The 15,042-nt window shown below is 40.6% G+C and overlaps 2 protein-coding genes across 2 annotated transcripts; both read right to left on the bottom strand.

Moving 5' to 3' along the window:
• Window positions 1–1,329: 1,329 nt before the first annotated feature.
• LOC132309352 (uncharacterized) lies at window positions 1,330–1,746 on the bottom strand. The gene has a single exon (XM_059807668.1). The coding sequence runs from the start codon at window positions 1,744–1,746 to the stop codon at window positions 1,330–1,332; it is 417 nt and encodes a 138-aa protein (XP_059663651.1).
• Window positions 1,747–1,748: 2 nt separating this feature from the next.
• LOC132309351 (uncharacterized) lies at window positions 1,749–3,578 on the bottom strand. The gene has a single exon (XM_059807666.1). It carries the CDS (start codon window positions 3,576–3,578, stop codon window positions 1,749–1,751), a length of 1,830 nt encoding a protein of 609 aa, XP_059663649.1.
• Between the last annotated feature and the right edge of the window lie 11,464 nt (window positions 3,579–15,042).

Here is a 15,042-nt window from a genome sequence, read left to right as displayed (position 1 = left end):
ACTTTCTCAGTTGAGACAAATATCTCTACCAGCCGTGAGGTAACTAGGCTTTGTTTTTACTTCCAGTATCAATGTACCCTGCCGATTCTAATGGCATCTTTATGGACAGGTTTCCTCACACTCGGCTAGGTCGTTGTCAAGAGATAGGATCAACACTTGTGATGACATTGCGAATGTTGATCACCCTCGCACTAGTGGAGTCGAGTGTCAATAAGCCACTACTCAACCAAACACTGTCTTTCATCAGTTGGATGGGGCTGAGGTGATTTTTAAGATGATCTTTCAGTACATCTCCCGTATATCTTTATCAAAGTTAGGCATTCAAAAACATTCTTCTCTTGCAGGTTGCCCCGGGCACACAACCAAGAGTACCAAGCCCTTACTCTGCACCAGCATTTGCTACCAGACGCACCTTTGGCCACGTGACTCGGCCTTCACCAGTTGGTGTGAGTATTTATGACTTATTCTCTCATTCAAGCCTTGACTTGTTTTACCAAATTCCTTTTACTCGCAGGCTGGCTCAAATTTTCAGTCCCAACCGCCCCTCCAAACTTATAACACGATCGATGACTTTGATGCCTACTTTTCCGAGATAGCGGCTGGGTTTGATCTAGATCCCTTGATGAGTGAGCCAGTTGTTGTGCCTACGTCTTCCAGTCGTCCGCCAGATATTGAGGGGGCAAAAAGATTACTAGTCGCTGTCGTGTCCCGAGACCTCTCTGAGATGCCAAGTTTGGCTGCTGAGGTGACTGATGCCATGTCCGTCTTGATAGATCATCATAACTTAAGTCAAGAACAGATAAACCATCTTCAATCTGTCCAGAGTCGATTCTCGACTCTCGTCTCTGATTTTCAGCTCTCCTCTCAGAAGGCTGGTGAGCTGTCGTCTACGATCCATGAAAAGCTGCAGGAGCAAGAATCTTTGATTCAACAAGAGAAAGACAATGTTTCCCATTTTCGGACCTTAAAATTAACTCATGTTAAGGAAAACCAGAGAGTAGCAGAGATCGAACGGGAGATAGAACGTCTTAAGATGGAATTGACTGGAACTGCCCGGTCAAGAGAAGGGCTCGCTATTCATATGAAAGAGATTTATCAAAAGAATGTGGAAATTGATCAGCAGAGAGAATCGGTCTCAAAAGAAATTCCTTGACTGAGGGCTGAGAAGGCCTAAGAGGATGAAAAAATGGCCATGTCTAAGAAAGAGTGGGATGAGCTCAGGAGTCATTTTGTTTATCTGCAAAGAAAATGATAGGTAATGACTCTTATAAACTTTTGTACTCAATGAAAACAATGAATGAAATGCATGTCTCTATGGCTTCTGGTTATTTAACCATCTTTGGTTTTATTCTCCATTATCTCCCACATTGTAGGATAATAATTTTTTAAGTATCGGCCATTAACCAGTCGAGGGTGTATTTCCCCGTCAAGATCTTGCAAATGATATGCGTCTCCTTTTAAGACTTTGTAAACCATAAATGGACCTTCCCAATTTGGTGACCATTTTCCATATTTTCGATCATTCACACCCATGGGGAGGACAGTCTTCCAAACCAAGTCACCTTCACCGAAGATTTTAGCCCTAACACGCTTGTTATATGCCCTTGCTACTCGCCTTTTCTGAACTTGTATGTGGTCAAGAGCCCTTAACCTTACTTCGTCTAGGTCCTCCAATTCGATCAACATAGACTCATTATATTTAGCAGGGGTCAAATTGTTTTGCAATGTGAATCTCATTGACCGCATAGTCACTTCCATAGGCAAAACTGCATCATGACATAGGTGAGCATGAATGGAGTCACACCTGTGCTTGACCGTTGAGAAGTCCTATATGCCCAAAGTGCTTCTGATAACAGTTCATGCCACACCCTAGGGTTATCTTCCACCATTTTTTCAATGATGCCTTTTAGCGTCTTATTAGACGACTTGGCTTGACCATTTCCTTGTGCAAAGTGAGGGGTTGAGTTTAGGAGCTTGATCCCGTAATCTGCTGCAAATGCCTGCACTTCTTTGGCGACAAGGGCTGAACCTCGATCAGTTGTGATTGATTCTGGGATCCCAAATCTATGAATAACATGTTGTTTGATAAACCGAATCACATATTCTTGGTGCACTGACTTCATGGGCACCGCTTCGACCCACTTGGTAAAGTAGTCAGTTGCCATAATGATAAAACAATGTTTTTTAGAAGAAGGTGGATAAACTTTCCCTATCAAATCCATAGCCCATCCTCTAAAAGGCCATGGTTTTATGATTGGTTGCAATTCAATCGCCGGGGCTCTATGGATTGGCCCATGCCTTTGACACGCTTGACATCCTTTGGCGTATGTGATACAATCTTTAAGCATCCCGGGCCAGTAATAAGCGTACCTTCTAATCAACCACTTCATTTTTATTCCAGCTTGGTGAGCACCACATATCCCTTCATGGGCCTCTCCCATTACTTTCATGGCTTCTTTCTTACTGACACACCTTAAGAGTAGGTCATCTTTGATGCTTTTCTTGTATAGGTTTCCATCAATCATCACAAACTTAAGAGCTTTGATCTTTAGCTTCTTGTCAGCCTTAGGGTCTGCATTTTTGAGAAAATCGACGATCGGTGTTCTCCAATCATTCTCTTCCATATCGTCTTCCACCTCGATTGCAAAGACCTCTGCCAACAATTCTTCCCTCGCCTTAACGGAGGGTAATGATCTTCTCTTTATTCTAATCAAATTCTCCATTATTCCTTCTGGCACCCTAATGCCAGATGCTATTTGAGCCAAATCATTGGCCTCTTTATTATGCAATCTATAAACATGCTTGACCTTTACCTCTGCAAATTCTTGTAGTAATTGCATGGCTATAGAGTGGAATGGTTTGAGGTGCCAACTTTGGCACCTGAAATTGCTGGACAACTGACCGATCACCAAACTTGAATCACCTATGATTTCAACGGTCTGTGCCCCTATCTCTAAGAGTATTTCAAGACCAATAATCAGAGCTTCATATTCTGCTTGATTGTTAGAACATTTGAAATCTAGAAAGAAAGAATATGTTGTTTTCCTGCCATTTGGTGCAATTATTACAACTCCAGCTCCCTCGACATCATTTGCGCTGGATCCGTCAAAAATTAGAGTCCAAGGAGTTAGTTGAATAGCACATAACTCCATTGCATCATAGACTCCCGGATCAACATCCAAGCATGGATGGTCAGCTAGGAAATCAGCAACTGCTTGGCCCTTCACGGCCCTTTGAGGCACATATTGGAAACTGAATTCCATAAGGGCCAAGGGCCACTTGCCTATTCGTCCAGAAATTATTGGACAAGAAAGCATATACTTAATTAAGTTAGTGGCACAAATCACATAAACTAAAACAGGTAGCATATATATTCTCAATTTGTGAGCAGCAAAATACAAAGCAAGACACATTTTTTCGATTGGCGTATATCGACGCTCAACCGGTGTCAAAATATGACTAAGGTAATACACCGCCTGTTCTTTCCCTACTTCATTATCCTGGGCTAACAAACTTCCGATTGACTCATCCGCGGCTGAAATATATAACTTCAGTGGCTGTTTCTTCCTAGGTGGCATAAGGACAGGAGGGTTAGCAAGATATTCCTTGATTGATTCAAACACATGTTGGTGATGCTTTTCCCATCAAAAGTTTTCCTCTGATTTGAGCTTTAAGAGCGGAGAAAAGGTATGGATCTTTCCAGCACGGTTTGAAATAAACCTTCCCAAGTATGTGATTTGACCAATCAGTCTTTGTAACTCCTTCTTGTTGCAAGGTGGTTGAGCGTCGATGATCGCCCTAGCTTTATTCTTGTCGATCTCGATACCCCTCTGATGCACCAAGAACCCTAGAAAGTTCCTTGCTGTCACTCCAAAGGCGCATTTAAGTAGGTTCATCTTCAAACCATGGGTTCTCATTCTCTCAAATGATCTCCTCAAGTCGGCCAGATGTTTCGCCTTTGTCACCACGACGTCGTCAATGTATACTTCCATAAATTTCCCAATCATGTCATGGAAGATTGCATTCATAGCTCGTTGATAAGTGGCTCTGGCATTCTTCAAACCAAAGGGCATCACCACCCATTCGAAAGTGCCTATGGCTCCCGGACATCTAAATGCCGTTTTGTTAACATCATCCTCTGCTATGAATATCTGGTTGTATCCTGAGTGACCATCCATGAATGACAGAATCTCATTCTTGGCGGCCGCATCAATCAATTGATCGGCCATGGGCATAGGATACTCATCTTTTGGAGTAGCTAAATTTAAATTCCTGAAATCTACGCACACCCTAATCTTTCCATTCTTCTTAACCACGGGAATGATATTGGATAGCCAGTCACAATACCTTATGGTCCGGATGAATCCTGCTTTGAGCAACCTCTCAATTTCCTCCTTCACTTTCATAGTCACTTCTGTTGACATACGTCTAGGTGCTTGCTTGAACGGTCTAAAACCTTCTTTTATAGGTAGTCGATGCTCGACTAGCTGCCTTGGTAATCCCGGCATCTCAGTGTAATTCCAAGCAAAACAATCCTTATATTCTCTAAGCAACAAGATCAGTTCAGCTATAAAGTCAGGTTCTATAAGATCACTTATGTAGGTTGGCCGAGGCTCTTCTTCTGCTCCCAAATTGATCTCCAACAAGGGATCCTAAACATCGGCTTTCAGATCCTCTAGCTTAGCTGGAGCTGCATCTAGCTCTTCTAGCTGAATAATATCTCGACAATCCCCTGACTCACCTTCTTCTATGATTTCGGCCATATTGGTCGACATATCACTCCACAACATCGCCCGTCTTTCGGCGAGATATGCTCTTAGCCGTGCCATGTTAGCTTCAAATGCTAGCATTTTCTCCTTCTCCTTTTGGGCTTGGTCCATTAACAACCTGTTGTTCATCAACTTCAACTATCGGCCTTGGCTCGCAGATAACACTTGGCCTTGATAGTTCCTTGAATAAATCGGATAAGTCCCCGTCTGTTAGATTTTTCCTCATCGTCGCCTTCTCAGGCTTGCCATACTTGTCACAACCAATGAGCCTCACAGGTCCTATTTCCTCCTCATATAAAACTACATCAGCCACATGGACCCGAGCTTCGAAAGGCTTATTGTCTCCCCATATGACTTGGATTTCATCCCCATCCCAGAAAATCATAAACTGGTGGAGGGTAGAAGGGATGCAGAAATGTGGGTGTAACCAATCACGCCCAATCAAAGCATTGTAAGCCGCCCCTGCGTCGACTACGAAGAATGCAGTCATGGTCTTACATTTTCCAACTATCATTTCCAAGGTGACCACCCCTCTGGTCCTGGCTCTGCCCCCCGTGAAATTACTGACTGTCAAGTCAGTGGGAATCAAGTCATCTTCCGTTTTTTGTAGCAACCTCATGGTGTTCATCGGAAGGATATTAACCGCAGATCCATTATCTATCAGTGCCTGAGACACTGGCATCCCTTCTAGGAACACTCTGATATAGAGGGGTTTCAAGTGTTGAGACATTGCCGCAGAAGGCTTCTCAAAAATCACCCTAGCCGCCTGATCTCTCCCAATAGTCACTGACTTATCATCTCGTAGTTTAGCTCTTATCACAGCGACTTTCTGTTTTTTATCTTCAGAGATCGACTCAGATGGGTTCTCAATAATCTCTGGAACTTCCTGACCTTCATCGTCAATCACCTCGACGTCTCCTTCCATAGCGGAGGGTTGATCAGGTTTAACTTCAAAAATATGAGGCAAGGTAAGAACCATATTGCAATTCACAATTCCTTCAAATGAACCAAATTTGATACCCTTTGAACCTTCATCCTGGTCATCCAGGTCTAGTTTGTCATCACCAAATCCAGCTTCATCTTCAGCTTCTTTCATGGAGGAAGACGCACATTTCTCTTCAGTGCATCCATTTCCATCTGCACTATCTTCCTTGGATTTTCCTTTCGGATCACTTTTTGAATCTTGCTTGATAGGTTCTCTCCTAAGCAAAGTCACCTTCCCTGGTTGTGGAGCTGAATATTTTTCTTCCATTCTCTTTAACTCAGTTTTCATCCGCTGCCACCGTCTTACTTGAGTGCGAGTCATGAATGCTGGCGGGATATCCCTGACCCTAGAGAACTTTGGATGACTCACCCTTGACCATCGACCGTCGTCAGTGACTGGTGGCTTGACCATCATTTGCCTATGGTTTGGGTGGTTAACTGATGTTTCAGCTTGGCGAGCCACATTTGAGTTATGCTCCCTCAGCTTCCAGACAGCATGAGTAAGATTCCTTGACCGACTGTTGGAGTTCACTTCTCATCTTCGCTTGTGATGCTCATTGGTATTAGACCTTCTATCAGGCCATGTTAATCGAATTGTCACAGGCACCCTATACGAGGGTGACCTAGGTCTGTTTTCATGACGTGAACTTCCAGGACGTCCTCGAGTGTCGCTATGGAACCTCTCTCGGTCCCTTCCAATGTCTGTCTTGCATTTAGGGCATAATCCTTGCTTGATCAGCGCCAGTTGAGCCTCCCGCAACTCCTTTTCTAAGTCATCCTTAGACCTTGGAGTTTCCTTAACCATTGGCTTCTTTCCTTCAGCCTTGCTTTCTCTGTTAGCTAAAGTATCCTCAAAATCAATTCTTCTCCGTGGCCTGCTGGCCATTGAGACTTCGACCATGTTACTGCTGACCAAGGCTGGGAATGGATCACTGTCAACACTCATCACCTCTTTCTTCTTCTCCGGGAACTTCCATGCCTCCTTCTCGATCTGTGCCTGAATCACATTACGAAAGACAACACAATTATTAGTTGCGTGATTCCAGGAGTTATGATATTTGTAATACTCTCGACCCTTGATTTCATCAACTGAAGGTATTTTATGTACCCCAGTGACTTTGATAATTTTATTAGACAACAGGTGGTCAAAGATTTGTTCTGCTTTACTTATATCGAAAGCATATTGTTTGCCAGCCTCAAAGATATTCCTTTTGGCTGAAGATGATGAGGGTTGAACACCGCTAACAGTCTCTAAGGGCTTAGCTAAAGCTTTACATACATATGGTTTTTTTGAAATAATTTCAACAGCATCGACCTCTAGGTCATCATATACTGTATCAACCATGTGTATTTCATAATTAGGGTCCTTATAATAGGTCCCCCGAGAGGAGTTTTTCCTCTCGTAAGATTTTTTCATACTTGGTAACCCTATCGGCTAATTTGAACAAATCTCCAAAATGAGTACCCTCGAACTTCTTTCGTAATTCAAAGTCTAAACCGCTAAGGGCCAAGTTAACAAACTCTTCTTCAGGCAAAGTAAGTTGGCATCTATTTCGTGCCTTCTTAAACCTAGCCAAAAATGTCTCAACATTCTCATTTGGTAACTGATGGATCCTAGATAGGTCAGACATAGAGACTTCTGATCTGTCCTATAGAACTGATCATGGAACACATCCTGCATCTGTTGCCAAGTATGGATGGAATTTTGTGGCAAGTTTAGATACCACTTGAAGGCAGTCTCAGTGAGAGTGTTAGAGAATAACTTCATTTTATACCAATTATTGTTGCTAAGCGGCCCACATTTTAATGTGAAACGGCCAATATGCTCAAGAGTCGATTGGTTACCTTTTCCTGAGAAGGTTGCAAAGTTCGGCACCCGAAAATTTTGGGGAAGATCCATCCGATATATCCAATCAGGAAATGGGTGCCTGAAAGTAGGTCGAGTAGCCCTTTTTAAAGCTGGTCCATACTGTTCTTGTATGACCTCAGCCAATTGCTCCCTAGTCATGACCATAGGTGGGACTTGATTCTAAAAAGGGACATTGGGCCAAGGGTTATGTCCCTCTTGCCCCCCTGGGTTCGCAGCCTGAGGTGGCAAGACTTGAGGTTGAAAATGAGGAGGTCGACCATTAGGTTGGTTATGATTCCTCCATCTTGGTTGTTGGTGACCATTCACTCCTTGCTCTACTGGATGGACTTGTGGTAGAATTGGAGCTACTGGTCGAGGACCATTAACCATGGGATGTGGCTGGGCACCTCTTTCTGGTTGACCAACTTGTTGAGGAAGAAACTGGTCCACGGGTCTATCATTCTGGTTTTCTAACCTAGGCAGCTAAGCAATAACCTGCCTGTCAATACGAGTCACTAAGGCATCAATCACTTTATTCCGCTGTTAGAGCTGAGTATTAGTCATGTAGGATGAAGCCACCAATGGCTCCATATTTTTGTTGATATCCCAAGCGACTTAGAGTTGGGAAGCCTCCACTCTACTTTCAAATCGTGTCACCATATTGCTGACAGTTTCGGCCGCCATTTGGTGGCTGGCCTGATGTCCCTCTTCATGCTCAGACCCGAAATCTTGCAAGATGGGAGCAGGCTGATTTTCTTCCTGATCTTCCCTTTCAGGGTTAGCTTGTCCAGCTGAAGTCTGAGTCTGTGACCTAGTTTTGACGACCATTCACAAATAAAACACAAGTCCCACCGGGCGTGCCAAAGTTGTTTGGCTCACAAAGTGGTCTGAGGTCGCTAGCCAATGAACGGCTGACCTAGAACGTGGGCGTGCCAGAGTCCTGATGGACTCGAATATTTCTTGCCAAACTATTCCTATTGGGTCGGGTCACCGACCTAAGGTGATTCAGGCGAAAGTTAGAGAGTAGGAATGACCCTCTCCTTAAGGTTGCTATTGCCTTTAAGAAAGGACTTTAAACACTCAAGATAAACATGAATTAGAAGCAACTTAACTGGATAATAAATATACCTGAATCTGCAAACCTTTCTTCATTGAACTTGACTGATTACAATGATAAATGAATTACAAACTCTTGATTGAAATGGAAACTAAAGTATTAAATGCTGGAAGATGAACTAAGTACTAAACTGATAGTGTTAAGCTAAACTTGCTGAAATAAAAGCTAAGTGCTAAACTGAGCTTGATGAAATAAAAGCTAAGTGCTAAATGATAGGAATGCTAAAGGTTGAACTTTAGAAATGGTCTTCCACCTCCTCCTTGTGATGCTTGAGTGGGTATTTATAGGGGCTTCCACCTGGTGTTGTCCCTTTCAACCGTTTCTCTAGAAATTGATTGGTTGTAAGCTGAAAGTGACTTTTCCTAACCACCAGCTGGAAAGGTTGACTAACTTTCACATCCCTCTATAGGCAGATACAAGTATGTCTGACATAGTATTTTTGACTAAATGGTGCCTATTCTTTCATGCTTGATGATTTTGGTCTTCAAGCCATTTTCAGCTCTCTGCACCTGTCATGTCTGGCTTGATTTGTACATTAGCCTGGAGTCATCTGATTACTGACAATCCTGACTTTCCTCATCAGATGTTGGTGAAAACCTTCCATCTGTAGTTCTGAACTTCTGACATTGTCAAGTTATCCTTTTCTATTTCAAGCTTTCCTCAAACTTCTAGACCTGACTTGTTGGGTTCTTGAAACATTGGGATTCACAATCGATCTTTATTTGAATTAACCCAAAGATTCCTCAAGTGATTATGACCCGAGACCCCTGATCATGACCATATTTGGTCATAAGTCTTGATCATGGCCATAGTGACTAGAAATCTTGGTTAAGATTAATAATCATGACCATAACCGTTGTGATTGAGAAAGTTGTGACTGAGAGTATTTTGGCCTAAAACTTATGATCATGACCATTGAGACTTGGAGTCATAACCATAGTGATCGAGAAGGGTTTTGGCCTAAAACTCATGATCATGACCATAGTGACTGAGAAGGTTTTGGCCTAAGACTCATGATCATGATGACTGAGACTCTCATGACCAGGATGACTGAGAAGGTTTTGGCCTAAGACTCATGATCATGATGACTGAGACTCTCATGACCAGGATGACTGAGAAGGTTTTGGCCTAAGACTCATGATCATGACCATTGAGACTGGGAGTCATAACCATAGTGATTGAGAAGATTTTGGCCTAAAACTTACGACCATGAGACTAAGACTCTCATGACCAAGATGACTGAGAAGGTTTTGGCCTAAGACTCATGATCATGACCATTGAGACTGGGAGCCATAGTGACTGAGACTCTCAATCATGGCCGGTTATGAGCTCAAAACCTCATATTAGTCTTAATGGCCTAAAAATTCCACTCTTCTTCATTCTCAGCCTTAAATCAGATCGCCATGATTAGAAATTAATCTCTCGCCCTGATGACCATGGGTCGACCCAAAGTTCAGACTTCATGATTTCTGACCACGTGGCATGATTGCTTCGAATTATATTTTAGTTGTTACACTTATGGTTAGTGTAAGAGGTAGATTGTACACTCTTAATGCTAAACCAGTGCTTTACAAGCACTATACAAATTGTTGTTATCTTTGCCACTCAGATTGGGAATCCATTGACCATTTGTTCTTTGAATGTAAGTTCAGTACTCCGATATGGGAGTTTATTAAGAAGTTGCTAGAATTTACATCTTGCCTGGTCAGATATGGTTCGTGGTGTTCATCAGGGTATTTGGTTCATAAACTTCTATGGTCGATCTGCTGCAACATGCTTATCAGGATAGAGAGGAATGCAAGGGCATTTTGAAACCTGTCTTCTTCTTCCTAGCACATTATTTCCCAAGTCAAGAATTGTGTAAGAGCAAGACTAGCTACCATTAAATTAAGAAGTAATTAGACCTAAGGCAAATCTCTTCTCTGTCAGAGCTTCATCAGACCTGGCTACTATCCTAACCAAGTTAGTCTTTGACGTCATGTTAAGAAAGCATATGATGGTCATGTTTGATGTTGTTGCCAGGGTTTTAATTCTTCTGTTGATTACTTCATGTTGAAGATTGTAGTAGTGTTTATTTTCTTGTTCTACTCCCTCTTTAAGGACTCATTGTACTTTCTCATTTATACACAAACGTACCCTTTAACTATAAAAAATTAAACAAAATAACTTAATTGTTTTTAACTATATTGTGCCTTTACTGTTTTGGTTTTGTGTAGCTCTTCATAATGCGAGGTGCATGCTATCATTAAAATTTTAAAAACATTTTAAATATATTCATTAAGGAAAATGGTAAAGATCACCAAAGAAATTTGATGATTTTATCGCAATTGATGTGAATTTTTATTTTTGGAAAGAAATAGTCAAATAATTAAGTCAAATAATAAGAAAATGATTATTTATTTTTGGTAAGGATTAATGGGAGAAAGGAAAAAAAAAACACTTCTCCCAGAAAAACCAATCTTAAAAATTATTGTCTTTTCCATCTCTTAATCTAGGATATTTGTGGGTCTTGTTCATCTCTTAATTTAGGGTTAGTTTTTTTTTTTTTTTTTTTTTTTTTTTTTTTTTTTTTTTTTTTTTTTTTCTCTTTGCACATGAATTATGGTGATATATATACATATATAAGATGAATGGTGCTATTGTAATTTGAAGCAAATGCCTTAGCTCAGTGGGTTAGTGCCTCGATCTACTTATCTAATTTCTAACACTTCTTGCCTTGAAAGAAAATAAATAAATGAATAAATAAAAACACTTCTTGTTTTGAAAAAAAAAAAAAAACCCTTGTTTGGATAGATTAAAAATTCATAATAAACTCTAAATTAGTTTTGATATTTTGTTATTCAATCTAAAATGGGATGAAAAGATGTAGATTTTTTTTTTAGATTGAAAAGATGTAGATAAAGTATTGAAAAATAAAACTCATATATATAATATACTTATATGTGTGTGTATATATATATCCATGTCTAAAGAAAGAAAATAGGAGGAATATGAGAAAAAACAAGGTAATAAAAGGACAATTTTGTGGTAATTAGTGTCATGAAATTTTTTTGTTGCTCATCTTTAATCAATACAAAACATTTATTTATTTATTTTGTTTTGAAAAAGTAACTCCCACAATGCTCATGGAAAACCCATTAATGCAGGAAAAACATAAGTTATTGCATTTCAGACGTGATTGGTAATAATATCTAAATTATGTGAGCGTTCTTTATTATAATGATATTATAAGTAACAAGGGTAATATCGACAACACAAACTCTGAGTGATTTAAGAAAACAATAGAATTCCAAGTAGATTGAGAGAAAGTGCAGTAGGTGTGAAGAAAGCATGGCGTATGATAAAGGTTTAGAGCTCTATGTCTAGGAGTAGGGCTGCAAACGGCTCGTCAAAATTAGGGGAATGCTCGGGCTCGGGCGAGCTTAATTAGGCCGAATTCGGGCTCAACTCGTGAATATTTTGTCAAAGATCGGGCTTGGCTCGGCTCGTTTTGCCAAAACACATACTGAAGATGCAAGAAATTCGTCCTTTCTTTCTCTCTCTAGAATTCTTACATTTCAACCAAAAATATCCCCCTTGCTCTATCCATTACTTTTCCTATTTATAGATACTTACAAATATTAATGGACTACTCGATCTAGGCCCGTTCCTCTATGAGTTTTGGTCATCTTTGATGGGCTATTCGCGTTCGGCCTATATGGTTGATAAGCGCCGAATATTGTATATTCAAGCGCCCTAAATTACATTAACAAAGTCCAGTTATTAATTATTTTATGTAGATTAACTCCATTTGCATGTTTTTATGCATTTTCAGGTTGAAGTGCAAAAAGGAAGCAAAAATGAGGCCTTGTGGAATTTTGAACAAAAAGGATGCCATTTCTGATTTTCTGGCAGCGGTGATCCTGACTTTTGTCGCCATTTTCAACCTAGCAAACTCAAGAACTAGACTTCCATAATAACATGAAAGATTTATATCTCTGAATCAGCTTTCCAAATCTTCAAGTGGTTCATCATTCGGAGTTTGGAGCAGAGAGTTATGATCTTCATAACAGAGGTGCGCAGAACTGCCTGGCAGCACTGATGTACTGCCTTTCTCCCCATTTTCGACCAACCAGACTTGATAATTGGGTCTTCATCAAAACATGAAGTTTTTAAAGCACTTAATCAGCTCTCCAAATCTTCAAACAGATCATCATTCGGAGTTCGGGGCACAAAGTTATAGCAGTTTTACCAAAATAGGTCAGCGCTGAGCAAGAGGAGCATGTTGCACATTGCACTAAGTTAGAGTGCTCGAGATCACCAAGCGAGTGCTCGAAAATCAGGCAGAATGCCCTTCGGAAATGGCTCATTTCAGCCCACTTGCACATTGGTTTCCTCAATGCCATCTTCCTTCTTTATGAAGTGGTTGGAGGTGTTCCTTGGAGGAGAGAGGGTGTTGTTGGAGCATAAAAAGCTACCCAAGGGCCACACATTAAGGGGGATGATCTTTAGCAAGATAGAGGAGAGAGAAGAGAGCAAGAAGAAGAGGGTTCTTGGAGCAAAAGGAAGGGAGCTCGAAAATGAAAAGGGCAAGCTTCTTCCTTCTCCTAGCTCACTCATGGGTAACTAAACCTCATCTAGGGAGGTGATGAAGCCTCCCCTTTTGTTCATGTTCTAGATTAGGTTCTATTTTGGGTATTATAATGTATAAACTTTGGTCTTTTCATAGTTTAAGAGCTTATTACTTCTTGTAATGAACATTCATGTTTAAATGATTGATGTGAGTTATTTAGCTTGTCTTGATGATTCTTACATTAGTCTTATTGCTTTTATTTTCATAGTGACAATGAAGATATTAACTATAAATGGTTTTCAAGGCATGTTAATTTTGAAACTTGATATTCCATTGCTTAGGTACCTCCTTTGATGGACTATGCTTGATTCTTACTTTCATGTGCTTCATCATTTGATTACAAACTTGATAGTTCTTGCTTGAGTGAGTATGTTGAAGGCTACACTTTAGTTTAGGTAGCTCAAATGTATTAATTTTTGAGGGATTATTCTTGTTTAATGATTTAATGAACTTCTCTAAGGGTATATGGTAATCTAGTGTTGCTATATATTCCGTGACCATTTTATACATTGTACTTCCCCAGTTTAGCCGTAATCTAGCATGTACTTAGGGTGTAGTGTGGATTCACCTCCCTAGTATTTTCTACTTGTATCTCACTCCTTTAATTTCCTTGCAATTTATTGTTTTATGCACTTCAATCACTAGCTTAGTGACAAACCAATCAAACAAACCCTTATTACCCCTTATCATTCTAAGAACAATTCTAGACTCTTAGGTTGCCATAGACTAGCGCAGTCCCAGTGGTTCGACTTACCCGACCAATAGCCCTATTTTACAATGATTCGTGCTATTACGAAGGTTGATGTATAGTTGATCAACCGATCAATTTTTGGCGCCGTTGCCGGGGACTGCAAACGGTTTAGCAACCAAAGTTTAGGGTTAATTTTAGTTTGATTGTGAATATTGTGTCTTGTGAATATTCCTTGTGTGTTTTGATCATCTTTGTGTTGTAAGATTCTAGGGACTCGGAGCTCGCCGTGGGATTGCTAGCAAATTGTAAGTCTAGAGGACCCTAGGTAAGTCTCTTGACTTCTAGTTTCGCATTGTGAATATTGTGTATGTGTTTAATTTAGTTGTGAAGCCCTTGTCGAGGCTCTTAACTTGTTTATATTTTGTGTTCAAGCATCGGTCCTTATCGTGGCCATTTACATTTTCTGTCTTGATAATTGAGGAGAAAGGGAACATCGTATGTGGAGTTATGGTTGATGAATTGCTTTGTTGAGTATATGCTTTGTTGTTGATGTTCGGTCGTAGGTCACTTTCCTTACCCACAATCGATTCTCCCATTGATATTAACTCTCTTGAAAGAACTCTTAGACGGAACCTTAGGGAACCCACTCTTATAAGGGACCTTGGAACTGAATTCAATATAATGGGGGATAACGTAGGAAATCCGGGGAATGAAAGGGCTGAAATTCCTAATATCGAGCCAATGACTCTTAGAGATCATTTCATCCCTACCACCTATGCTTCTCCATCTTGCATAGTGATGCCAAACATCGATGCAGCTCAATATGAGATCAAGTCTAGTACCATTCAAATGCTTCCATCATTTCATGGCTTTGATAATGAAGATCCATATAAGCATCTTGATGAGTTCCTTGAAATCTGTTCGACCATCCGATTGAGAGGTTTTCCGGACAATGCACTTCATCTCCATCTTTTCCCATTCTCCCTAAAGGATAGAGCAAAATATTGGTTGAACTCCCTC

Source organism: Cornus florida, unplaced genomic scaffold (genome assembly GCF_030987335.1).
Source record: "Cornus florida cultivar Cherokee Brave unplaced genomic scaffold, ASM3098733v1 CherokeeBrave_3.0.0_Hap2_Chr05, whole genome shotgun sequence".
NCBI lineage: Eukaryota > Viridiplantae > Streptophyta > Magnoliopsida > Cornales > Cornaceae > Cornus > Cornus florida.
Note: the sequence above shows the minus strand (reverse complement) of the source record. Positions and strands in the feature narration are given on the sequence as shown.